Source organism: Monodelphis domestica, chromosome 1 (assembly GCF_027887165.1).
Source record: "Monodelphis domestica isolate mMonDom1 chromosome 1, mMonDom1.pri, whole genome shotgun sequence".
Lineage (NCBI taxonomy): Eukaryota > Metazoa > Chordata > Mammalia > Didelphimorphia > Didelphidae > Monodelphis > Monodelphis domestica.
The window spans coordinates 481043544-481070195 of record NC_077227.1 but is presented as its reverse complement, the minus strand read 5'-3'; the positions used below and the strand labels follow the sequence as shown (position 1 = coordinate 481070195).

At 38.8% G+C, this 26652-nt stretch overlaps 1 protein-coding gene across 6 annotated transcripts in view; it reads left to right on the top strand.

The window, feature by feature from the left end:
- RTEL1 (regulator of telomere elongation helicase 1) overlaps positions 1–26652 on the top strand; it is a 116478-nt gene that overhangs the window by 57495 nt on the left and 32331 nt on the right. For all 6 annotated transcript variants that reach the window (XR_008915400.1, XR_008915399.1, XM_056812791.1 and 3 more), the window contains 11 exons: positions 2256–2369; positions 3920–3960; positions 4673–4758; positions 4996–5073; positions 5784–5861; positions 6217–6363; positions 6923–7038; positions 15956–16079; positions 16357–16507; positions 16843–17003; positions 18095–18190. Coding sequence is in view for 4 of the 6 variants with exons in the window: in XM_056812791.1 (XP_056668769.1) it covers positions 2256–2369; positions 3920–3960; positions 4673–4758; positions 4996–5073; positions 5784–5861; positions 6217–6363; positions 6923–7038; positions 15956–16079; positions 16357–16507; positions 16843–17003; positions 18095–18190 (1192 nt within the window). In the remaining 2 variants the exon portion in view is untranslated. The remainder of the gene's footprint in view (positions 1–2255; positions 2370–3919; positions 3961–4672; positions 4759–4995; positions 5074–5783; positions 5862–6216; positions 6364–6922; positions 7039–15955; positions 16080–16356; positions 16508–16842; positions 17004–18094; positions 18191–26652) is intronic.

Below are 26652 nucleotides of genomic sequence, written 5' to 3'. Positions count from 1 at the left end.
CCAAGATTGGGAAAATTCTTTTGGATAGAATGCATAGGAATTTTTGGGAATTTCCTTATCATTTCTACCCTTCTTCCGCTTGCCCCACTCAAGCTGCTTGGGAACTTCAAGAATAACTGCTTAGTTTAATAAGATATCTGGAGGTAGAAAGGAAAATATTTTAGTGTCTTTTTAGCTGCCTACCTGCTTCTGTCCTGGTCTATAGATATTTAGATTCTATAATTCACTATTTTCTCAGAAACTAGTTTTTTCCCTTTATCTGAATTGATGAACATCTTAATCCTTTTAAAGAAAAAAACTTTTTCAAATGATTATATTATGTAGAGTCTGAAGGGACTTCAATGGCCATCTAGTTCAATCTGTAACCCAAAGGAATATCTACTACAGACTTCTTGACATTTAGCCTCTGCTTGAAGACCACCAATGCCTTTTGCTTTGTTTGTTTTTATTTTTACTAGTCTTAATGAATAGTAAATTCTTTAAAATTTTATATTTTAATTTTGTATTGTATGTTTTTCCCAATATATTTCTTCTTCCTCTCCCCTCCATCCCCTCTCCATATGCATCCAGCCATATCTCATAACAAAGATTTTTTTTAAAAAGACAAAAGCTATTTAGCAAAACCAATCAACATGTTTGACAGTGAAGTCCTATCTGGTGGAGAGACTTCCGATTGCTTCAACATCTCCAATGCATGAAACAAGGCTGTGTCCTCGCTCTGGTACTATTCAACCTATACTTCACTCAAGTATTACGATATGCTGTGATGGACCTAGACCTGGGCGTCTACATCAAATACCGACTGGATGGCTCACTATTCGACATTCGCTGCCTGACCACAAAAACAAAGACAACAGAGAGACTCATCGTGGAAGCTCTCTTCGCAGATGACTGTGCTCTCATGGCCCACCAAGAAAATCATCTCCAAACCATTGTGGACAGGTTCTCCACCGCAACAAAACTGTTTGGCCCGACTATCAGCCTCAGCAAAACAGAGGTGCTGTTTCAACCTGCACCAGGGAGGCCAACTAACCAGCCGTGCATTACAATCTACAACACGCAGCTTTCTAACGTCTACACTTTCAAGTACCTGGGCAGCACCATCGCCAACGACGGGTCCCTAGACCACGAGATCAATGCCAGGATCCAAAAGGCCAGCCAGGCACTCGGGCGGCTGCTCTGCAAAGTCCTCCAACACAGAGGTGTAAGCACTGCGACGAAGCTCAAAGTGTATAACGCAGTGGTCCTCAGCTCGCTCCTGTACAGTTGTGAGACATGGACACTGTACTGGAAGCACATGAAACAGTTGGAGCAATTCCACCAACGCTCCCTCCAGTCAATCATGAGGATCCGATGGCAGGACCGAATCACCAATCAGGAAGTCCTCGACAGAGCCAACTCCACCAGCATCGAAGTCCTGGTCCTCAAAACCCAGCTACGATGGTCTGGACACGTCATCCGCATGGACCCACAGCGAATATCAAGACAGGTATTCTATGGTGAACTGTCAGCTGGACTCAGGAAACAAGGCCGACCAAAGAAAAGATTCGATTCAAGGATCAGCTAAAGTCCAACTTGAAGTGGGCTGGCATTACACCAAAGCAACTAGAACCTTCTGACTCTGACAGAAGCAGCTGGCGAACCCACATTAACCATGCCGCCACCACCTTTGAAGATGAGCGACATCGACGTCTTGCCGCTGCCCGTGAACGCCGACACCAGGCCACAGCCGCACCTCCCGTAACAACTGGCGTCCCAGGCCCCATGTGCCACACACTCTGCGCCTCAGCCTTTGGACTTCAAAGCCACATGAGGGTACACCGTAGATGAAACTGCACAAAGACAATTGTCATTCGCGATCACCGAGAGACTACCACTATACTATACTACAATATTCCATACTCATAGTTCCCCCCATCTCCACAAAGAATGGAAGGAAGGATACCTTTTATTTTTATATTAATATTTCTGCATATTAACCTCATCTTTTTCCCTTCATTCTAGCTCTAACTCTTTCCTTACAAGAAATTAAAACAGAAAATTGACATCTAGCGCTTGACACTGCATAGTAACTGTTCATGGCAGTGTTTGCAACACTCTTAAACCAATAGTCTCTTCACTGAAAGAAAAACAACTAAGAGTTCCCATAGTGGATGCATAACTGAAACCATGTTAAAATGACCACATCCTCATGTGGCAATTCAGTAATATGCCGTCATTTGATTAGTGTTTTTGTTTGCTTTTCTTGCTTTCAGCCCTTTCCATGTTTGCTTGGAGAATCCTCACGTTATCGATCAACATCAGATCTGGGTGGGGATTGTTCCAAAAGGCCCTGATGGAGTATTACTGAGTTCTGCATATGATAAAAGGTAAAGGAACTCTTCAGCTTCAGTCATTTTTGTCTGTGAGAAAGACTCAGGAAATGAAAGATATGATAGGAACAGGTTAGTATATGGCCCTGGTGAGAGGGGAAACTGTATAATAGAAATAGAATTAGGAAATTTGATAAAGACACACACACACACACACACACACACACACACACACACATAACAATAGAAAAGACCGAGGAGTTAAAATAATGTAATGAATTTTTTTGAAGTAACAAGCTTGGTATTGCAAAAGATAGGAGTAATAGAATCTATGAAGTCATCACCCCATTCAATAAGAAGATAAACTTCACTTTTTTAAGGTGATTTATATAGAGTTGTTTCATGAAAGTTAGAAGAGTTTGGAGTTAAGTGAATCAGTATTTTTAAATGCCTGCTTTCTGCTGGATACTCTGCTTAGTGCTAAAGATACAGATACAAAAGTGAGATACATGGTCTCTCTCCTCTAAGAGTTTACATTCTGGTAGAGAAATACTAACCAAAAAAGGGAGCCACTGGGGGAGGACATGGTCCCTGAGGTCTAGGGGGTGTTGTGCCATGGTGAGGTTGGAAGGAAGGGAGGGATTTGATGATTTCAGCAATGATCCACCAACCTAGGCATTCATTGGAAACCATGCAGTCTGGATATTCTGGAATACAAGACTAGGCATTTTTTCAGTTGCACTCCCATCTCTGGATGCCAAGTTGCTTCCGCCATATTGTCATCTTGATATCACATTGCTGGCATCTGACTCTTTTGGACTTTGCTCTTTGTGTACTGTATGGTAAATAGATTATTCCCCTAAACCCTAAACTTCTCCTGACCTCATTCCTCAACCAGCTTTGACAGCTGGAGGCAGCTCTCATAGGACTGAATCATCACTTTTAGGAAATTCCCTGGCTCTTAATATGTTTCCATTACATCTTGTCATGAATTAAGTAATATAATCCAGATTGGTAAAAAATAAAATCAACTTGGTTATAATACATGAAACCATTTAAGATGATGAATAAACAACCAAACAATGAGGAAATCTTCTCTAATTCTAGATTAGTCTGTTTCTCTTTCCTTTTCTCAGTTATTCATGCAAATCAGACTTTCCCACTGTTATACTCATCTGGTTCGTTTTTGTTTTATGTGCCAGATGTTGATTATTTCTTACTCCCAACTGTTAGGGTGAGGAGATTTTAGGATCATGAGGTTAAAACTAGCCTGCTAATGAGCAAGAGACTGTGACTAAGAATTATGATTAATCCCTGTGTCTTTATACCCGAAAGTTACACTTATCTTTACCTAGGTGTGTACTATGGGAGCAAGCTAAATCTGAGATGAGTACCAGGAAAATCAGGCTATATCCTCTCCCAACATGACTTTAGCTTCCTAGTATCGAAAAGTTTGGGCCAAATACCTTTGGGGAAAAGAAAGGGGCTGTGAACCAGTAACTCAAGGTGTGTTTGAAGCACATGTTTGGCATAGAGAAAGAGGATTAGCAGAGTGTAGACTACACTAAATGATAATAAAGGAAATGTGATTTTTTTATCTTCTCCAGGTTTTCTGACGAATGCTTGTCTTCTTTAGGAAAAACTATAGGTAAGAAGTATAAAATTGAGGATTGATACAGCACATTTTAATTGAAACTGCTTATGGGGAGATAGTCGAAGAATGTACTAAAGAATCAATACAGTTTCTACCCCTAGGAAATTTAAAATCTAGTTAAGGACAGGGATTCTACCTCTGGTTTTATTATTAAAGGCAAATTCTGGGTGAGGAAATTTCCCTCTAATAATATAGATTAACACCTTCTCTTCAACGTATATCCTTAGAGGGATGGCCAGAGTCCTGAGAAATTAACTTGCCCTGGGATACATCCAGGCTGCAGGGGGAGGCAAGGCTTAAATACAGGTCTTCCTGACTTCAAAGCTGCCTCCACTATTGCACACTACCTCTTATTTAATTACTCAACCTAATTCAGGAAATGTAAACATTTTCTTATAGCTTGAGGGTTGACATGTTTTGGTTGTGTTTTGGTTAAGGCAAAAGGCTTCTCTGAGAAAATCAATAACCTTTACTTCAGGATATTTCTAAGACCCGGGTCACAGCTTCTACCTTCATCTTTGTATTTCCTCAAAGTAGGGAAGGGTTTTTCATTCAGGTTATTGCCCGTGACCAGTTCTGTGATGCCAAATCAGCCCTCCTGGTCTCCCTCTTCCATATTTGTGGTTCTGTTTCCCATATAAGCAGGATCTGATCAGAATGTACAGTTATGTTGGACTCAGGCTTCCATTTTTTAATGTATTTGCAGGGAATATTGCCCGAGTTGTGCCCCATGGACTCTTGGTATTCTTCCCATCATACCCTGTCATGGAAAAAAGTCTTGAGTACTGGCGAGTATGTTGCTTTCTCATTGAGTCTTCATATTTTGTGTAAGCCAAAAAGCTTTGAGCTGGAGAGGGGATTGGCAGCAGTCTGTGCCTAGAGAGGGCAGAGCGGGGGTAAAGACACTTCCACTTTTCCAGGAAGGAAAAAAAAAAGCATTAGCACTCTTCCTGGCCTTTTGAAGAACTAGAACCTTAGGATTTTCATCTGTGGGGACTCATCTCATTGTATTCTTTGTCTTCTTGACAGGACCATGACTTTGCCAGAAAGATGGAAGAGTTAAAGGCAATTTTTGTGGAGCCGAGAAGTAAAGGAGGCTTTACCGAGGTCTGTAACATGAACCAATGGTGAAGGGCTGGCCCGCTCTAATTTACTCCATCCAAGCTTCTGCCTCACTAGCTTTCTCCCCCTTGAGCACATTCCTCTCCACGTGGTCCTTAGCATTACTGTGGGAATGGCTGGAAGGAAGTCCAGGAGCCATTCCTTCAGGACAGTGGCTCATCTCTCTCACCCTGCTTTGTTGGTGGTGGTGGTTTTTTTTTTTAACTTTCCTGAGAAATATGTTTCTGATCCTCATGAATTATGTCATGCGTCCAATTTTTTTCTGATAGAAGAAAGTAAATTGGGAGAGGGAAGCAGTGAAATCCCCATTCCCTTGGTGCCACCTTCCCTTATCCTTCCTTGCCCAGCATGGAGCAGTGACTGAGAAATCCAAATGCCATGGAAATTAGTGAGAAACTGTGTGATGGGTACCTGCTTGTGAGATAGAAATGCAAGGAATAAAATAGTTTTTTCTTCCTATGACCTCCCCTTCTGGCTTGAAGTAATCAGTGGTTTTCCAGTAAAACACACAGGTGACTAGATTCCCTTCAAATGAAATTAGTCAAGAAACTTCTTTCAATTATACCACAAATAAGTCCTCTTCAAAAGCTGACCCCTCCTTCCTGCCTCCTTGAGCTGTGGGCATACCTGTTCTACAATTTCTCTGTAAAGGAAGAGCAGGGCCTGTGCCTGACATCTTGCCTGATGTCTTCTAGGTTATTGATGCATATTACGAGAAAATTGTCTGTCCTAAATCAAATGGAGCTACTTTTATGGCTGTGTGCCGGGGAAAGGTAAGAACCTGTGTTTGCACCATATGAAAGCTCCTAGACCCAGAAAAATCCTATGTACCAAATTACATGCTCCATTTTTATTACATCATACTATGAGGTACAAGCCTCAGTTTTTATACTTTGAGAACAACTCCATGGGGCCATGAGTCCATTCCTTTACAGCCATCTTCAGAGCTCAGCTTCTCTATTAGTGCCGCCATTTCTAAGGGCCCTGGAGGCTGAATCCTGCCTCTGGTCCACACACGGAACCGTGCCCAGTGTCCCTCATCCAGCCAGTGTCACCCATACATCATCCCACTAGAGATTGGACTTTGTACTAAAGACCTCAGAATCCTGCCATCATTTTGTCCTTTAGGCTAGCGAGGGCTTAGACTTTGCAGATATGAATGGCCGTGGAGTCATCATCACTGGTCTCCCATTTCCTCCACGAATGGATCCCAGAGTCATTTTGAAGATGCAGTTCCTTGATGAGATGAGAGGAAAGAGTGGAGCAGGAGGCCAGGTAAGAATGGAAACCCTTTCTTCTTGACTTCTGCCTGCTTATAGATCAACCTCTTCCTAGTCCTTGTTTCTGGAATATGGGGGATCCATATCTAAGTGTATCCCCGATGCCCTGATGTCTCCCGTTCCAAATCTGAGCATGAGATATTTAAGAAATGACACAGGGTGGGCAGGTACCCAAAGTGAATATGAAGGAAGATGGAGACTGCCCACTGTAGCTGCCCTACCCTTGGTTAATTGGAAATAAGGGGTTACTCCCATGCCCCATGTGGAGTCGGGAGGCCCTGGCTTCAAGCCTGGTCTCCGACACTTCCTAGCTGTGTGACCCTGAGTGTCTATCCCTTACTGCTCCTCTGTCTTAGAACTGATGCTAAGACTTTAAAAAACAATAACAATCATCATTGGCAATGGTGATGGCATGAAACTTCCCTCCAAAGTTCTGGAATAGTTTCATGACTTTGAAAGGAGTTATGACTGTATGGAGGTGTCAGGATCTAGGGTGGCGTGCATCCACAGACAGTGGGCAACAACCTCACTGGCTTCTTTTGCATCTGGTCTAGTATTTAACTGGGCACGAGTGGTACCGGCAGCAAGCCTCCCGGGCAGTTAATCAAGCCATCGGCAGAGTCATCCGACATCGCCAGGACTTTGGGGCCATTTTCCTCTGTGATCACAGGTGTCGTATAATATCTGGCAAGGTGGATCTTTCTATCTTTCTGGAGGAAAGAGAGCTGTAGGTCTGAAGAAAAGGCCTTTCTTGGACAGGAGCCATAGATAGCATCATAAAATTATAGCCTTAGAGCTGGGAGGGATTTTAGAAGTCTAGTCCGACCCCCTCGTTTTACAGGCAAAGAAAGTGGGCCCAGTAACTGGCCCAAGGACACACAGTAAGTAATAGAAACAGAATTCAAATCCAAGTCCTTTCTACAAATCCAAAAATCTTTTCCACTGCACCAGACTGTGTCTCAATTTTTGTTAGTTGAGTATGTCATGTCTCCTCAATAGATTTAAAATTCCATGAGGGGTACCATTTAATATTTATGTTTTAGCTACCATAACCCTCTGTAACTAGTAGGGACTTAAATGTTAATTGAAGTTAAACTACTCAGGATCAGTCTAAATAGCACTGAATTCAGGAATTTTTCACTCCCAATTCTGTATTCAGCCAAGGCTATGAGTTCAGTGGTATGTTTAACAAATTCTTATTTTTAAAACGTTTTATAAGTGAATAATTAACTTTAACAGTAGCTTTTTAAAGAGGTTAAGTTCATAATTTTCCATAATTGTTAGTCAATTTTAACCAAAATAAATATCCATGGAAATAGTTAAATTTCTTGAAAATGCAAGGATTATATTATGGTAAATGAAACACTAGTTTAAAATGATGTGTGAATATATGATTTTTCTTTTATTAATTAGTTTATTTTTCAGTTACATAAAGCAACAATTTTTGACAATTGTTTTCTGACATTTTAGGATTCAGATTTTCTCCCTCCATTTCCACCCATCTCCCCAAGGCAATAATCAGTCTAATACAGGTTATATAGTGCTTTCTTGCAATACAAAATATTTGATTTTTCAATAGACATTTAGAAAAGAATATTCTTCAAACTAGATGAACATAAAGGGATTTATTGAGTCACCTGCTTTTTTTTCTCTTCTTAATCCATATCTAATAAAACTAAGCCTAACACACTTCAGATTTTCAGGACAAGCTCAGGGTAAGTCAAATTTAAATTGCTTGTTAGGTAACTATTTTAATTTTTAAGAATACATATACATTTACAACTCATTAAACCAAGAATTTATCACTAATTCTTTTACTTCCTTAAGAAAACTATAAAACAGCAATTAATCACCATAAAACTCCTACAAGAGAATAGATATAAATTCTTTTTTATTCAAAGATATTTTATTTTCCCAATTACATGTAATAACAATTTTCAACATAAATTTTCCAAAATGATAAGATCCAAGTAATTTCCTTCCTCCTCCCAGAGAAGGCAAGTAATTTGATCTGGGATTTGTACTTGTATTATTGTGCAAAACATACATCTGTATTAGTCATTGTTGTAAAAGAATTCTCATATAAAACCATAAAAAAATTAGCTAATGTGAAAAAATAGTATGCTTTGATTGTCATACAACTCTAATAGTTCTTTTTCTGGGGGTTAGATAGCATTCTTTGTCATAAGTTCTTCTGAATTGTCTTGAATCCTTGTAATGCTGAGCATACCAAAGTCTTTGATAGTTATAATAGATAAAAATTCTTTTTGGTTTTTTTTTAAACCTTTACCTTCTGTCTTGGAGTCAATACTGTGTATTGGCTCCAAGGCAGAAGAGTGGTAAGGGTTAGGCAAGGGGGTCAAGTGACTTGCCCAGGGTCACCCAGCTGGGAAGTGTCTGTGGCCAGATTTGAACCTAGGGCCTCCCATCTCTAAGCCTAGCTCCAGCTGCCCTCTAAAAATTATTTTTTTTTAATAATTTTTTCTTTATTTTATTCCAGTAACAAATTTACACATAAGTTTTCCAAGGTTACATGATTCATATTGTCTCCCTCCCCTTTTCCCTTCCCCATCCCGAAGTTGACAAGCAGTTCCACTGGGATATACAAATATATGGATAGAAATTCTTAAATACATGTGCTTTTACAAGCAAAAAAAAAAAGGTACTATTTTTGGAGTTTTTTGTAGTTATTCCCTCCAAAAATCCTATCCTCATTTCTAATTCTATAGCAAAATTCGTCATGCATTATTTTTGGTCTATGGGTGTGTTGTGGTGGTAGTGATAGACTGTGTGGAGATGTGCCTAGCTTATCTTGATTTTGCCCTTTACATGGATTTCCAGTTTACCCTTTCAATGTTCTGGTTCTACTTCTGGGTGATGTTGGACAAATCACTTTCCCTCTCTGTGACTTAACTTTCCTCATTATCAAATGAAGATCACAACATTTTAGAATTGGAAGAGATTTCCCTCAGCTGTCTGATTTATATATATAAATATATTAAATTATTATATATATATTATATATATGTGAAATATATATAATATATAAATAATAAATATATTAAATAAATAAATTTAATTTTAAAAAACTGTCTGTTTAATATATACCCAAAAAAGGGTCTTCAATATAATATACCAGACAAATGGTTATCCAGTATTTGTATATATGTTTGTATCACTCCATAAGGAGAAACTCAATACTTCCTAAGGCAGCCCTTTTTTGGATAGGTCTGATTGTTAGGAAGGTTTTCCTGTCAAGTTTCAAATTGCTTCTAGTTGACTTCAGCCCGTGGCCCATTTTACTCTCTGGGACCAAAGGGAATAATTCTAATCTCTCCTTTGAGCAGCATTTCAGATACTCGAAGACAGCTATTTCGTCCCCACTGATCCTTCCCTTTTCAAGATTTAAATATCTCTAGATTCCTTGGCTTATCGCTTTATATCTTAAACTCAAGGCCCAACATCTTCCTGATTGCCCTCCTTTTGACCTTCTCTAGCTTATCAATATTCTCCTTAAACTGAACCACCTGGAATTAAACAGTATTCAGATGTTCTCTGAGTATGAGGCAGAGTAAAAGCAATACCATCATCTCCTTTTTCCTGGAAGTCAGGCCTCTTGAGACATGATTGTATTAATTTTTTTTGGCAACATCACACTACTGACTCATTGAATACTCATGGAGCCCACAATTCACTAATCTCCCAGATTTTTTCTAGACAAACTACTTTCTGGTCCCTCATTCTATACTTCTGAAGCTAACTTTATTTTTAACCCAAGGGTAAGACCATACATTATATACTTCTGAATTCCTTCTTAGAGTCAATCTAGTGCTCTGATCTCTTGAGATCTTTTTGAATCATGATGGTCACCCATTATTAGCTCTCTCTCCCAGTATCATGTCATCTGAAAATTTGATAGGCATGCTCTTTGTGCCTTCAAGTCTTGGGTACAAGAACCCAAAACAAATCCTTTGGGAACTCCAGGGAAGACTTTCACATTGACATTGAACCATTAACAACTCTTCTTTTAAAAGTCCAGCCATTCAACCATTGCCAAGTCTAGCTGTCACTGCTTGCCATTACATGACTCCTAATTATCATCTGATCCACATATTTCCATCTTTCCCAGGAGAATGGTAGAAGATCTTTATAATCAAGAATCTCTTTTTGTATCTCGAGCTTAGCACTCTCTATATATTGGCACATAGTAGTCCCTTTATAAATGCTTATTGACCTACCCACTATTCTAATCCCTTTTGTTATTTATCTTACCATCTATCCCAAACAGTATAACCACCCTATCTTTAGTATTTTTCTTTTTCCTATTATAGTTTGAAAAAACAAAAACAAACACTTTTTATTGTCTTTAGCTTTTTCACTAGCCTTAGCTCTTTATATAGTATTGATCTTCTATTAACTACCCTTACCACCATCTAAGTTCTTTGTGTATCCATGTTATTCTCTTCAGATAACTCTCATTTTCCGCTTTAATTAAATAATTTATTTTAATTTAACAAATATTTAAATTTATAGTAAATAAAATTTGATTTTGTAAAAATTAAATAATTAATTTTAAATTAATAAGAATTGAATAATTAGTCATAATTATTTCTCTTTTTATCTTCATAATTTTATTTAGAGTTTTCCTTTTTTCCTGGTTTGACTTTCCCCATTGAATTTAGTTCATGGCATCTTTCCTATCCTTTGAAATCTGATCTACCAAAATCTTAAGATGTGTGAGAGATTTTTCCTAGCTTGTCATTCCTTTGCCACAAACTCTGGGAAGGAAAGAAAAGTTAGTGGGTCTCCTAAGGCCCCCTAAGATTCCCATTATTTCTACTCCAACCATCAATTTCTCTCTGTTAGCAAGAATGATTCTAGAATATAATTACCCCCTCATTAATCCTCCCCCCCCCTTTTTAAACTCTTACCTTCTCTCTTAGATTTAGTACTAAATATTGGTTCCAGGGCAGAAGAGCAATGGGGATTAAGTAACTTGCTCAGGATCATATAGCTAGGCACTTTTTGAAACCAGACATCTTCTATCCACTGAGCTTAGCTCAGTGTCCTCAACTGAACCACCTAGCTGCTCCTTCTCTATTTTTTGAAGGATGAAATTATGACTAAGGCAAGGCAGAAAGCTTTTAACTATTCTTTTTTTCACAGAAAGAGCTCTAGAAGATATCTGGATAATTCAAGTCATTATTATATCATGTCTTTGTACTTTAGTATCCTTAATTCCTCATTTGTATCTCCTCTCCACATGGCCTATATAATAATTAAAATTATGAGGCTGCTAGTAGCTTTAATAACTTTATTCAATCAAAGTAGTAATAGTAAAGTGAAGGAAAGGTAGGAAAGAGGTAGAGAGGGACTGAGCTTACTAATCTATTTGCTGCCATGTTGGACTTATGGCTAACTCCGAAATGGTTCCTTCTTCTCTTTATACTCTAGCCAGAAGACCCCAAAGACTTCCTGGTCTCCACTTCTAAGCTGTTTTCTCCACCCACTAGCTCTCACAGGACATCTCTCAGGAACCAACCATAGTTTCTTAATTTGCCTGGGCCACCCAGGAGGGGGCAGTGCCTGTGGAATCAGCTTCTTGTCTTGTTGGTTCTCTGGTTATCTAACTTCCTTTCTCTGTCTATACCTGCACATCTCAGTGGTCTTTGACCTTCAGGTCACTGAGAAATGAGGTAAAAAAAGTGACATAATAGAGAGAGAAATTCTCTTCCAATACCTATGACAAAAAATTGCTTCTGATTTGCTCTCCATTGATGTTCAACCAAATATTCGCCACCCTGTTTTTCTCCCCCTAGTTGTTATATTTCTTTACATGAGTATCTTGTTTTAATATACAATGCTATTGGGGTTAGGTAGGTGGCTCAGTGGATTGAGACCTCAGTCTAGAGACAGGAGGTCCTGGGTTTAAATGTGGTCTTAGATACTTTCTAGCTTTGTGACCTTGGGCAGGTCACTTACCCTCAACTATCTCTAGCTCATACCATTATTCTGCCTTGGAACCAATACACAGTATTGATTCTAAGACAGAAAGTAAGGATTAAAAAAGAAAGAAAGAAAAGAAAAGAAAATATGATGACTAACTAGAACTAGCCCAAGGGAAATGTGGTTTCAAGTATTGCTTACTTACCCTGAGCAGTCTGGATATAACCATAGCAGAGGACTTTGTGTATCTTGGGAGCCCATATATCTTCATCCTGTTTTTTTAACAAGGTGACTAAATCTCATAATTTCATCAAAGTACTAGTTCATTTCCTGTAAAGGAATTCAGATGTCTTTATTTGGATGGTGACTGACACAGCAAGGCCACATTAGTTGGCACTGTGTTCCTTGGTTTTTTGGAAGTTTTTCTACAAAGGCTTAGCTTTCATAAATTCCTCATGCTTAGTCAGTAGTGAGTTACCGCAACAGACATCATAATACTAGCCTCATTAAGTAAAGTTGAAAATCACCTACAGGACAATAGGAAGGTGCTTGGTGGTTGTTAATAGGTCACAATATATTACCAATGAAGAATTTACTCAAGAGACTGTATAAAGATATCAAAGAGGTGATCAGAAATGATGGTGGACCATTCAGGTCTTGGAAATTGAGGGATAACAAATGGACATCCTGCATTCTCCATAGGGACCCATGTAATGTCAAAACATCCATAAGAAGGGGCAGCTGGGTGGCTCAGTGGATTGAGAGCCAGGCCTAGAGATCTGGGTTCAGATCTGGCCTCAGACACTTCCTAACTGTGTGAGCCTGGGCAAGTCACTTAACCCCCATCGCCTAGCCTTTACTGCTCTCCTGCCTTGGAGCCAATACATAGTATTGATTCCAAGACGGAAGGTAAGGTTAAGAAAAAAAAAATCCATAAGAAGGCCCATCGTACTCCCTGTGGAAGATTACGGGAGAACTTGAAGAAGAGTCAATGCTCAATGAGAATGCAATTAATCAATAAACATTTATTAAACATCTACTATGTGCTTGGCACCGTGCTTCATCAGAGATCAGCTTCTCCCTCTTTCCTCCTCACTGAATTACAAGAAATAACAGATGGACAGCTTGGATTCTCCAAAGGGACCCATGTAATGTTAAAACCTCCAGAAGAAGGCCCGCTGCCCTTAGGAATGCACTATTCGAGGGAGTACCTATACTGATGAAATCATAGATCCACGAAAGTATCAGTCTTCCTGCCCATCCCATTACCCACCATCTTCCTCGGTAACTTTGGTATACCTGTCGACCATTGTGACATACTGCTCTCATTTTGCCTAGACTTCTTAAAGTCCCATGACTTCTCTATACCCTAAGCCACGTACCTGTGTGACCGCAGCTTAACAGGCTCCATCACCTGAAAAGTTATCATCTCCAAGATAACAACGCTCCAGATATCTTCTATGACCACAATGTCCTATATCCTGTCTTGCTCCCATTGCTATTGAACCTCTTCTTTGATGTGACATCTGGTCTCTCAGTCACTTCCTGTTCTCTCGATCCATCATTTTCCATCTTTAGTTCCCTTGCTCATGGTTCTTGGTCAACCACTTCAGCAGTGTGCTCACCATAATCCTACCTTCTCCTCTTAATTTTTGCCTGTCTTACTCTACTAATCCTCGCTCCTGGTTATAAATACCATGAAACTGTTGACTTGGCTCCACTATAAATTCTAACCTGCTGAATCCTGACAGTTGCTTAGCTATTTGTTTTTATTATCAAGTCCTTTTCACATCCGGTAGAACAGTTATTCCAGGCCCTTTCTTCTCTTTTTAAGGCCCCTCCTCATAGAGCTCTAATCCAGCTTGTACACTCCGAGCAGATGACCATGGTTCCTTTACTCAGAAGAGCTTAGCCACGTTGTGTGAGCTTCCTGAGGTCTCCTCCACCCTCTTCAGTGCTTCTTTGTGTCTTTCTCCATCCTTTCCTCTAGCCCTCTTTTCTCAGAGAGGGTTCATGTCTCCGCTGTTGCCCTTGATCAGACAGATAGGTGGCACCTTTCCAGTCTTCTTACACTTCCCACCACTCACTTATTAGGCTAGTCACACTGATCTCCTGGCTGTGCCCCATGCCAGGAACACTTTCCTCATCTCCACCCACTGACTTCCCTGGCTTCCTTAGAGCCCCATCTAAAATCCCGTCTTTTATTGGAAACCTTCTCCAGCCTCTCTTAATTCTAATACCTTTCCGCTGTTAATTATTTCCACTTTATTTTGTGTATAGCTTTGCTTTGTTTCCATCTCATCTCCCTCCATTAAATTGTAAGCTCCTTGAGGACAGGGACTGTCTTTTGTCTCTTTTGTATCCGCATGCTCCTAGCCTGAAAAGGAAGTCGTTTAGGTGAGTGCCTATCCCTAGATCATCATAATTCAGTGAGAAGGAAAGGAGGAGAGGGAGAGGCTGTTCTCTGATGAAGCATAGTGCCTGGCTCATCTTAGATGTTTAATAAATGTTCATTAATTGATAGAACACTGGGGCTGGTGTTCAAATGTGGCCTCATTCACTATGTAACCTTGGATAACTCACTTAACCTCTATGTGCCTCAGTTTCCTCAACTACAAAATGGGGATATTAATAGCACCTATTCCCTAGGTTGTTATTAGGATCAAACGATAGAGTAATTATAAAGCTCTTAACACAATGCCTGGCACATAATAAGTGCTTGATAAATGCTTATTCCTTTGCCTTCCCATATTGAAAAGCTGCAAGATATATTCAAAAGAGCAGTGAATTCAGTCAGGAAACATAAGTTCAAATCCCAGTTCTACCATATAATCAGGTGGGTAACTGGGTCACTGAATCTCTCTAAACCTCAGTTTCTTTATCTTAGAATCAGGATAATTATTCTTGTGATATTTCCCTCATAGGAGTTCTCGTGAAGAAATTGGTTTGTTCATCTTAGAGTGTGTTGTTGATGTTCTCATCCACTCCCTTTTACCAGAACCATGCTTAATTAATCATCCCTCGCACATCCCTTCTGTCTTCAATCTTTCCTTCTCCGGTGACTCGTTTATGTTCACTTAGAAGCGTGCTTAGTTACATCTTCTCTGTCTTTATTTAAAGCAAAATAAAAATGAATCTTCTTCTCTTGACTTACCATTCTCTTACACCACCAGCTATTTTCTCTCAGTGACAAAATATTTTTTTTAAAGAGTGCTCTGCACTCCCTGCTTCCACACCTGTACTCCTGGTCATCTTCCCAATGCTTGAAGCCGGAATTCGGATGTCTGCTAATGTCCATCAGCAACAACAGAAGCATGCCTCTCTTCTCTAGTTCTATAAACCCTATTGACGTGTACCTTGCCCCTTTAGCATCTCCACCTAACTATGTTGGCTGCATGTGAACATCCATGGCTTTATCCAGTCAACCCTGACTGAGTGGTTACTCTGTGCCAGACTCTTGAGTTTTAGGCCTACCATGTGCTTCTCCGTGTTCTCTTGGTCTAATTCTGTATAAATATGAGGAGGGTATAGATTCCATTCCCACTGTCTCCACCCGGTATGGGTAGGGCCCAAGGAAGGTATAGAACTCCCTTAAAACCACTACAAGAGGATGCAAAATATAGATCTCCTCTTTCTCCCAGGTTCACTAACAGTGATGCCAGAGCCCAGCTGCCCTCCTGGGTGCGTCCTTATGTCAAGGTCTATGACAACTTTGGCCATATTATCCGTGATGCAGCCCAGTTTTTCCGCGTTGCCCAGAAAATTGTAAGTATTCCCCACTTCACCCACATGGAGGTATTAGAGCAGATCTAGGGAAGGGAGGGTAGATTGATTCACCCCACAAAGGGTACAATCCTGTTTCTTAAGGCACCTAGCTGTTCTTAAAGTATACGGTAGTAAGCAGTGAGGGGGAGATGGCCAACTGACCAGTAAAGGCTTAACTCTTCAAACATTTGCATGACCTGACCTGGACAGAAGTTCTGTCCCAAAGGCAAAACACTTCATTCTTCTATTTGATGAGTAGCCTTCCTCTCCTCAATAGATGCCTGTTCCTGTCCCTCGGGTTCTGCAGAACCCCTGTGATGGAGAAGGTGTTGCTGCAGCCTCCACGTCGTCCTACAGCCTTTTCCTCTCATCTAAGAAAGCCAAGAGCTTGGATGTACATGTTCCTAGCCTAAAAAGGAAGTGTTTGGGTGAGTTTCTAGTCCTAGGTCATCTTAGCCCAGTGGGGAGGTAGAGGGAGGGGGACAGGCTGATCTCTGACAAATCAAATGCAGTATTTTCTTAGGTGATGTAGTATATATACTACAACTGGCAGGTGATCCAAATAAGCATGAAAAAAATGACTTGCTTTCTGATTTCAGTGTACATAAAAAAACTGATAAACTTAAAGGATCTGCCTACTTTAAGCCTGAGACAAAATAGAAACTTGGCTTTCCTGCCTCCTAGAGTCTGGCTTAAGCAAAACAATGATTTTTTGTGATATTGTGAGGGGCTACCTTTCGCCCACCCCCATTTGTTTCCACAGGCTCGCTGGATGGTGGGGACAGTGAAGCCAGCCTGTGGGGAGAATATGAACAGGAACTAGCTTCCCCACAGAGGAAGCCTAGGGGTCTGCTGGCTGCATTGGACCGTAGTGAGAACAAAAGTGAAATCTATGAGAGCAACATGATTCCAGGAGAAGAAAAGGTACTATCAGTTAATTAAGAGTTTTCTCTAAAGGGAAAGCTTTAATCAAGTACACAGAAATTAGCTAATTTTTCCTTCTCCTCATCTTCTTTTTATTCTACCACAAACTTTCCATTGCTAAGCCATCTGTGGAGTAGTTGTTATAACTTACTTGACCCAAAGCCTTAGACTTTTCTGAAGCAGAAACTTCAGCTCCTTCCCATACCATTAACAGCCTTTCTTTGAGACATTAACATCTGTGAGTGATGAAACTACCAAAGGGTGCCATGAAAGAGAAGACTCCCTGGGTCATCTTTGATCACTTCTGCTGCCACTACTCAAAGGAGTGATGGGTTTCTTGTCTTTGGACTTTGTCATGGTATCTATGTTCTCGATCTTTTATTCTCTTTTGTCCCCATTTTCCCTGATGGGCCATCTAAAGCAACTCTCTTGGCATACCAAACCTGCTTTGCTCCAGTATTAGTGTCCATGGAGTCTTAGTTTAGGTCATCAGTCAAGAAACCATCTTAGCTTGACATGAAATAAATTGACACAAAAAGCTAGGCTTAATCTCACTTCTCCTTGGCTGAGCTCCAGGTTAAAGCTGCATCATTCTTGGTCTTTGTCCTCCTTCATTTTTTTCTCTCACAAGTGTTTTCAAGTTCCTGAAGATTTACATGATTCTTAGGATCAGACTTCCAGCCTTCTGGTACTTACAAAATTTACACCCTTTCAAAGTAACATTTATGTACAACATCCAGAAATTAATTTTTTTGTCTCAGTTATACAGTACACAGAATACACATGTAATAGAGAAGCACAACTTCTTGGGACAGTGACAAACCTGCTTCTGTTGTATAAGGATTTCTAGGCCAATCTTTTATGATATCAAGGGATTGTGGGACTTGATGTTCTTAACCTGGGTGATCTCAGATCCTTGTTCAAAGTAGATGGTCAATAAGTCTTATGTTCAACCGATTAATCTTTTGAGTTCTGGTTTCCTGTCTTTTCTTCCTATAGGTTTTGGTTGAATCAGTGCAGACTATTTCATTGCTTTTGTGGATTCTGAAGATAGAATGAAAGAACCTAAAATGATTTTCTTTTCTCTGCAGGCTCAGCGGCTCTCTACCCTATCTTTACAGTATGAGAAGAGATTAACAGATGAACAAATAGGAGGAAAGAAGAAAATCAGAATTGTCAGCAGCCAGGTATTGTGCCTCCTATATTAATTAAAAAACAAAACAACTTTCACCCATTCTCCAAATTCATAAACCAGAAGAATTGAAATATATTTTGGTTATATCCCCATTGTTTTATATGTGGTCAGAGGAGAGTTTAAGAACCCAGGCCAGTGCTAGAAGACCAGGGAGTGACCCAAGAAAGGAGTAGTGGTAGTACTGATGTTGATGGAAACAGTTGGGAAAGTTAGTGAAGAAATTATGATAGCAGAGAGCAGCTCAGTGAATTTGAATTGAGGACTCTGTGCTCAGAAGAGATATTAGCAGATTTAAGGGAATTTCTATGAGGCAAATCATTGTTCTCTCAAGTAGCTGAAGGAATAGGTTTGACTTATGGAGCAGCAGACTTTTTGAGAACCAGGTAGAAAAAAGGATTCTGATTCTCTGAAAAATTCTCTGGAGTGCTAAAAAATAGGACTCTTTCTTTGACCTATGTATAGAAGCACAGATGAGTAGGAAGGAGAGTATCCTAAATGATCTGCAGCTCCCTGGAGGAGCTGATCTTACCTATGGTATGAAATAAAAAGGGCCTGGGAGAAACTGATGCATATTTTTTCCTTTAAATTACACATGGAAACATTTTTGACAATAGTTTTCTAACACTTTGCGATTCAGATTCTTTCCCTCATGGCCGGCAAATAGTCTGATAATAGGTTATGTCAGAGCTTTCATGCAGTATTATATTTCCATATTTCCCATGTTGTACCTGAAGACACATATCACAAAAACATTTAAAAAAAACTTATGGAGGAAATAAAATGGAAAATGACATGCTTTGAGCTACAGTCTGATTCCAACAGTTCTCTCTTTGGCTGTGGATAGCATTTTTCATCATGAGTCCCTTGGTTATCTGATTTTACTGATAATAGTTTAGACCTTCACAATTGATCATTGTATGATATTTCTGTCAAGGTATACACTCTTCTCCTGGTTCGGCTACTTCACTTTGTGATACTTGTTTCAAGCTCATCCACCTCCACTTTTTTATTTTGAACATGACTTACACCTGAGTCTTCCTCTGGATAGAGTAAATTGCAGGAGCTTTATAGAATATTAAAATTTAATAATATAAGTTGTACTATGATAGAAATAATCCTTATGGATTTCTATTATTAGTGTTGTTGTTGTTATTGTTATTATTATTATTATTATAGAAACCATTTAAAAAAAATAACCCTTTCCTTCCATCTTAGAATCAATACCGTGTATTGTTTCCAAGGCAGAAGAGTGTTAAGGGCTAGGCAATGGGGGTCAAGTGACTTGCACAGGGTCACACAGCTAGGAAGTGTCTGAGGCCAGATTTTATCCCAGAACCTCCCATCTCTAGGCCTGATTCTCAATCCACTGAGTCACCCAGCTGCCCCCTGAAGCATTTTTATGTAGTTAGTTTTAATTTATTTATATGAAAACTGCCTGTTCGTATCTTTTTACCATTTATCAATTGAAGAATGGCTTGTATTTTTATAAATTTGATTCATTTATCTATTTGAGAAATGAAGCCTTTGTCTGATACACTTGCTATAAAAATTTTTTCCCAGTTTTTTGTTTCCCTTCTAATTTTGGATACATTGGTTTTGTTTGTACAAAACCTTTTTAATTTAATGTAATCAAAATTATCCAGCTTATTTCTCATAATGTTCTTTGTGTCATGTTTGGTCATAAATTCTTCTCTTATCCATAGGTCTAACATGTAAACTTTTCCATTTTTTCCTAATTGATTTGTATATCCCCCTTTTTCTCTAGAACACATGTCCATTTTGGCTTTATTTTGGTATACATTTGAGATGTTGGCCTGTGCCTACTTTCTGCTGTATTTTTTCCTAGTTTTCCCAACAGTTTTTGTCAGATAGTAAATTCTTCCTCCAAAAGCTTGGATCTTTAGGTGTATCAAACACTAGGTTGGTTACTATGTTGTTTCCTGCTGTGTTGATTACCTAATCTATTCCATTGATTCTCTACTCTGTTTCTTAGCCAGTAGCAGATTGTTTAGTTGGAAGAGAATTTCTCTCTCCATAAAGTCACTTTGTTGATGTCATCAGTGACCTGGAGGTTAAAAACAAAATAAAACACTGAGTAATTCAGATATAGACAGACCCTCAAAGAAAGGAAATTAGAGAACCAAAGAACCAACAAGACAGAAAGCTAATTCCACAGGCATTGCCCCCCCTCCTGGGTGGCCCAGACAAGTTAAGAAACTGTGATTGGTTCCTGGGATGTGACTTGTGAGAGTTAGTGGGTGGAGAAAACAGCTTATAAGGTCAGACCAGGGGATTCTTCGAGAGTCTTCTAGCTGGAGCTTGTATCCTGAAGGAACTCTTGTCGTGACTTGGCTTCAATCCATCATGGTGGCCAACAGAGCAGTAAACTAAGTAACTCTACCTCTCTCCTACCTTTCCCTCTTTTTACTATTACTACTTTAATGTAATAAAGTTATTAAAGCTACTAGCAGCAGCCTCATAATTTAATTTTAATTATTACAGTTTTGATGATTGCCACTTTCTAATATAGTTTGATATCTGATATGACTAGGCCACCTTCCTTCATATTTTTTTTCATTAATTCCCTTGATATTCTTGACCTTTTGTTGTTCCAGATATGTTTTATTATTATTTTTCCTAGTTCTATAAAAATATTTTTTGCATAGTTTGATTGATATGACTCTAAATAGGTAAATTAATTTAGGGTTGTCATTTTTGTTGTATGGGCTTAGTCTACCCATGAGTAATACCCATGAATTTTTCCAGTTGTTTAGGTCTGACTTTATTTGAAAAGTGTTTTGTAATTATGTTCATTAGTTGCTGGGTTTGTTTTGATAGGTAGACCACCAGACATTTTATATTGTCTACAGTTATTTTAAATAAAATATCTCTTTCTGTCTCTTGCTATTGGACTTTGTTGATAGTAAATAGAAATGCTGATGGTTTGTTTATTTTATATCCTACAACTTTGCTGAAGTTGTTAATTGTTTCTATTCATTTTTTGGTTGATTCTCTGGAGTTCTTATGTCTACCATCATATCATCTGCAAAGAGGGATAACTTTGCCTTCTCGTTGTCTATTCTAACTCAAAAACTAAGGAACTGACAGTTTTTTGTTTTTTTTTTTAATTGCTATAGCTAGCATTTCTAGTACAATATTGTGTGGTAGTGGTAATAATGGACATCCTTGCTTTACTCTTGATCTTATTAAGAAGACTTATAACTTATCCCCATTACAGATAATGCTTGTTGATGGTTTTAGATAGATGTCATTTTGTGGGAAGCTCCATTTATTCCAATGTTCTCCGATTTTTTTAATAAGAAATGAATGTTTTATTTTGTCAAAGGCTTTTTCTGCATCTGTTGAGATAGTCATACCTCAATGTTGGTTGATGGTCTATTAAGCTGATAGGTATTAAAACATCTCTACATTCCTAGTATAAAATCTACTTGGCCATAATGTATGATCTTTGTGGTATATTACTGTAATCTCCTTGCTAGTATTTTATTTTCAATTTTTGCATAAATATCCATTAGGGAAATTGGTCTATAATTTCCTTTCTGTGCTTTTGCTCTTCATAGTTTAGATATCAGCACCACATGTCATTAAAAAGAATTTGGGTCCCTCCATATACCGCCCCCTTCTCTCCCTCCATATACCGCCCCCTTCTCCCGCCGGCCGCAACTCTCCTCGCTGCTATTACGCTGGCCGAGATGCCCAAGAGGGGGAAGCATCGGCCACCGGACCCCGAGGATAGTGGGGATGAGGAGAGTAGGAGCCCTTCTGGTCCACCCAGCCTCTTGGGCCCTCCTCCCATAGCCAATGGAAAGTTTGGTGGCCCTGATCCAGGCTTCCACAGAGGCCCTCAGGGCTTAAGGGGACCAGTGATCCCACCACTCCTAAGCCTCCCAGTCCCTTTTTGGGGAGGATGCCCAATGAGAGGGGGCCCAGGACCTAGGCCTCGACCATACCTACATGGGCCTATGAGGATCCAGAACCTAGGTGGGGAACAGGCTATGGGGATCATGCCAGGAATGCTCCTCCCAATGGATGGAGAAACCTTGGAGGGAGCAATAGCCACCATCCATCCAAGAACATCCCCTGGCCCAAGAATGCCCCTCAACTCAAGGATGAAGTTCAGTAAGGTGATAGAACAGATAAATCCAATCGCCCTGTCTGCAGACACTTTTCAAAGGGCCACTGCCGCTATGAAGATCTTTGTGCCTTCTACCACCCAGGAGTGAATGGACCTCCATTGTAAAACTGTGCCTTCCACCAGTCAGGCTCCAGTGGACCTTTTCTATCCTGGAAGCCCATTGCCCTGTTATTCCTTGTTGGCTTCTCAGAGGTGTTTCTGCCCAATACCTGCAGCCAAGAAAGGAGCCTGAGCCTGATCCTCTTCTTTCCCCTACTTGGGGGTATGGGAGGATGGGGGAAGAGGGGGAGAAGATGAAGAGAGTGGCAGAGGAGGTTTTTGAAAAAATAATGTTTTATTGATACTTTTATTTTTTACACCATTGTCACTTCCCAGTAACACTCTTCCCGCAGTCCTGTCTTGAACCAAAGAAAGTCACTTATGCAGACAAGTCATCAGATGGACCACATCTCACAATATATGCAGCATTCCACATCAGTAGTTGGTGTGAAAGGTTGTCCATTCATTGATCTGCATCATCTGTGTTTCTTCTGTTAGAGGTGGAATGGGAGGAGGGGTTTTGATTTCAATGCTATATTCTTTTACTCTTTCCTCTGATAAGTTGTAATGGAAACCTAATTGGTGCTGTTCACCCACAACTTTTCCCCTTCAAGTATTACTTGTGGTTCTTGTGAGACCTGTGGTTCTTGTGAGCCCCTGGATAGTTTTGAAAAAAGACACTATCTTTACTTCATTCTTGTCTTGTTAGTGGTGTCCTTCAGCCCCTTCCTCACCTTCAGCAATAGATCTAAGAAATTCCCTTTAGCAAGCTACCTTGTGGTTCACCTATTTCCCCATCTCCCCAAGTCATTCTGAGTGTGAAATAATGGCCCTTTACCTTACTCCTAATTTTCTTTCCCTTCCTCTCCTTTTCCCATATCCTGTCAGTTGGATTCTGTTAATCTCTACCCAGTATAGATCTCTGGGCAATGAAATTCCCCTATCTCACTAGTTGGAGTTTAGATGATACTACTGCCTTTCCTGTTTTCCTTACCTTTATCCTGTATAGGTTTTATGTGAAAACAGATTTTAAGTTGTATGAGTAGGGCCTTGAGAAAGATTAGGGAATGTGGGGAAATGGAGGGACTGGAGCCATGACTGGTTGAAAAGTTTTTGTTCTAGTGCTTTTTTAAAAAATAAACTGAGGAAACATTTTATTTAATACTGGTATTCCCAAAGTCTTTGTGTATGAGGAACAGAGTATTCTAGTATAAGCTAAAATACAGATTCTTCTTTGGCACTTAAACCTCTACTCTGGCTCCAGCTTGTTTAATGTTTTATTTCCCATTGCTTTTTATGCACTCTTGTGTTTCCTACTCACCTGGCTTATTTGCTGTTGCCCAGTACAGGACATTTCATTTCCTGCTTCTAAACCTTATTCTCATTACCTGGAATGTTCATCTACCTTACCTTTGCCTCTTGGGATCCCCTAACTCTTAAAAGCTTAGCTCACATGCAACATTCTGCACAAATCTAATCTCCCTAGTTGCTGGACTCCATTCTAATACCTTTGTATATACTTCATATTTACTTATCTATATTCATGTTGTTTGTATCTTTAATTTTCCTTATAGTCGAATGTAAGCTTAAGGGCAGAGACATGTTTTTGTCCCAGTGTGTCCCAGTTGCCGAATACAATGCCTTGCACATAAGCAGGCACTTAATAAATTCTTGAATTGAGTTAAAAAAAAAAGAATTTGGTATAATTCCTTGTTTACTTATTTTTCCAAATAGTTAATATAGCTTTGAAGTTAATTGTTCTTTGAATATTAGATAGAACTCATTTGTGAATTCAGCTGGTCCTGGGAATTTTTTTTTTTGGAAATTCATTGAAGACTTTTTCTAAGACGGAGGTGTTTAAGTATTTTATTTCCTCTTCTGTTAATCTGAAATATCAATTTTTTAAAAATTTTCATCTGTTTCACTTAGAATGTCAAATTTATTGACATATAGTTGATCAAAAGAACTATTAATCACTTTAATTTCTTCTTCATTGATTGTGAATTAATCTTTTTCAATTTTGATACAAGTAATTTGGTTTTCTTTTTTAAAATCATATTAACCAATGATTCATGTATTTTATTCTCCTCCTCCCCACATCCAGAACTTTGTGTTACTTTTTAGTTCATTGGTTTTTTAACTTTTCATTTTCTTAATCTCTCCTTTGATTTTTCAGAATTTCCGATTTGGGACTTAGTTAGGAATTTTTAATTTGTTCTTTTTCTAGTTTTTTGTTGTTGTTGTTGTTGTTGTTGTTGCATGCCCAATTCATTGATCTCTGTCTCTATTTCTCTATTTTATTAATGTAAGCATTTAGAAAGATGAATTTCCCTGCTTTGGCTATATTTCATAAATTTTGTCATGTTACCTCCTCATTGTCATTTTGTTTAATGAAATTATGATTGTTTCTATGATTTGTCATTTTACCCATTCTTTAGGATAAGATTATTTAGATTTTAATTAATTTATAATTTTTGTGCCACTTTTTATATTATGGTCTAAAAAGGATGGGTTTAATATTTCTGATTTTCTACATTTGGTCGTAATGTTTTCATGCCCTGTCATATGATCGGTTTTTATTAATTTATAATGTACCACCGAGAAAAAGGCATATTTCTTTCTATTCAACTTGTTTCTCTTAATAGCCAAAATTGGGCTATTCAGACACTGTAGGTCTTAAAATGCCTTGTTCCAGTAAGCTGTTTATAATTGGTGTTATGCCTTCTATGGCTTCTCTGCTCAATTTGTATTGAGGAATCTTAGGCGATATACCAGCCCTGACTTCTCTCTTTGCTGGTGCAACTGATTTTATTCTACCCACATCATTCTGATGTTTAGCAAAAATCCCCTTGTGGAATGTCATCTGGTATCTCATACAGTGATGTTAAAATTTGAATTTGTTCAGGTTTTTCCTCCAATTGCTTCAGATATAGCAATGGGTAATGTTTTAAAGACTGTTTGGGCAAATGCAGGTATATATTTCCAGAACATTCACATTGTAGGGTTGCCCCGATCTTACATAAAAAGTTCCATCCTAAAAGGTTATCTGGACATCCAGGAATCAATAGGAATGTATGATCAATGGTGAGAGGACCTAGCTTAACCATTGTGCTTTTGAGCTCTGGGACCTATTGTATTTCTCCCGTAGCTCGAGCCACTGAAACCATACTCCCTATAGTGGTATCTCCTGAAAATGTCTTTAGGACTGATTTTGAAGCACCAGTATTTATGGTATATATATTGTATTGTTTCTTCCCCACCTTAATCCATACATATGGTTCTGGTTTTTGTGTATATATTAAATTAATTGCTAATGAATCACTTTGCACTGCATTGTCATCCTCTGCCATTTGTATGGTTGGACTAGTTAAATCTTCTTGGCTTAAATCATTTCTTAATTGATCTTCATTTATCTTAGAGTGTATTTTGTTTTCTCCTTCATTGGAATATGAATTTAAACCATAGCTATTTGTAAGTTCATATTGTTTGACTTGGTCAGATCTCTCCCCTCCATTTAGAATGTTAGCTTCATGGAAGTTTCTTGAACCCTTGGCTACCTTGGCAGTTGTGCCCTCCATTCTATCTATATTTTCAAATCTAACTGCTGTTGTACCTCCAATACATTGTATATGATTATCAATATCAACTGTATTTTCAGCTCCATTTTCTGTTAGATTTGAAATTTTCAAGTTATTTTGTATGGGATAAAAATTTTCAGCTTCTGAGTTCAAGCCAGATATTTTCTCTAAGGAAATCTGTACCATATAGCTTTTTGAAGTTTTAATAGGTCTAAGTGGGATTTTATCTTTGTCTGTGAATTTATGTACCTTTTTTTTTAGCTCTATTAAAAGTATCTGCTGTAGTAACCTCAGTCTGTGCGTCAATTTGGTCATTATGTTATAATTTTGTTTTACTATTTCTTCTAACAGCTTATGATCATGTTTATGTAATTTTTTTATAAATTCTCTTTCACTTCAATTCAATCCCTGTATCTGCAGGCAAAGAAATTTTACAGATATGTTTTTTATCTGTTCTCTGCTTTTCTCTTGACTGGTTACTATGCACCTTCTGTATGAGTCCCCAATATCAGTTTGTATCTGTGCTATCAGATTTTTAATCTCTTGGTCTAAGTCTTGTTTCTGCTTTTCACTCAAGGTTTTTCAAATCAAGGTTTGATTTGATTTGTCATCATAACTTCTTAGAAACCCAATAAATTCACTTTTAGGTACCACCCATGTATTTTCTTTTCTCTTTATATT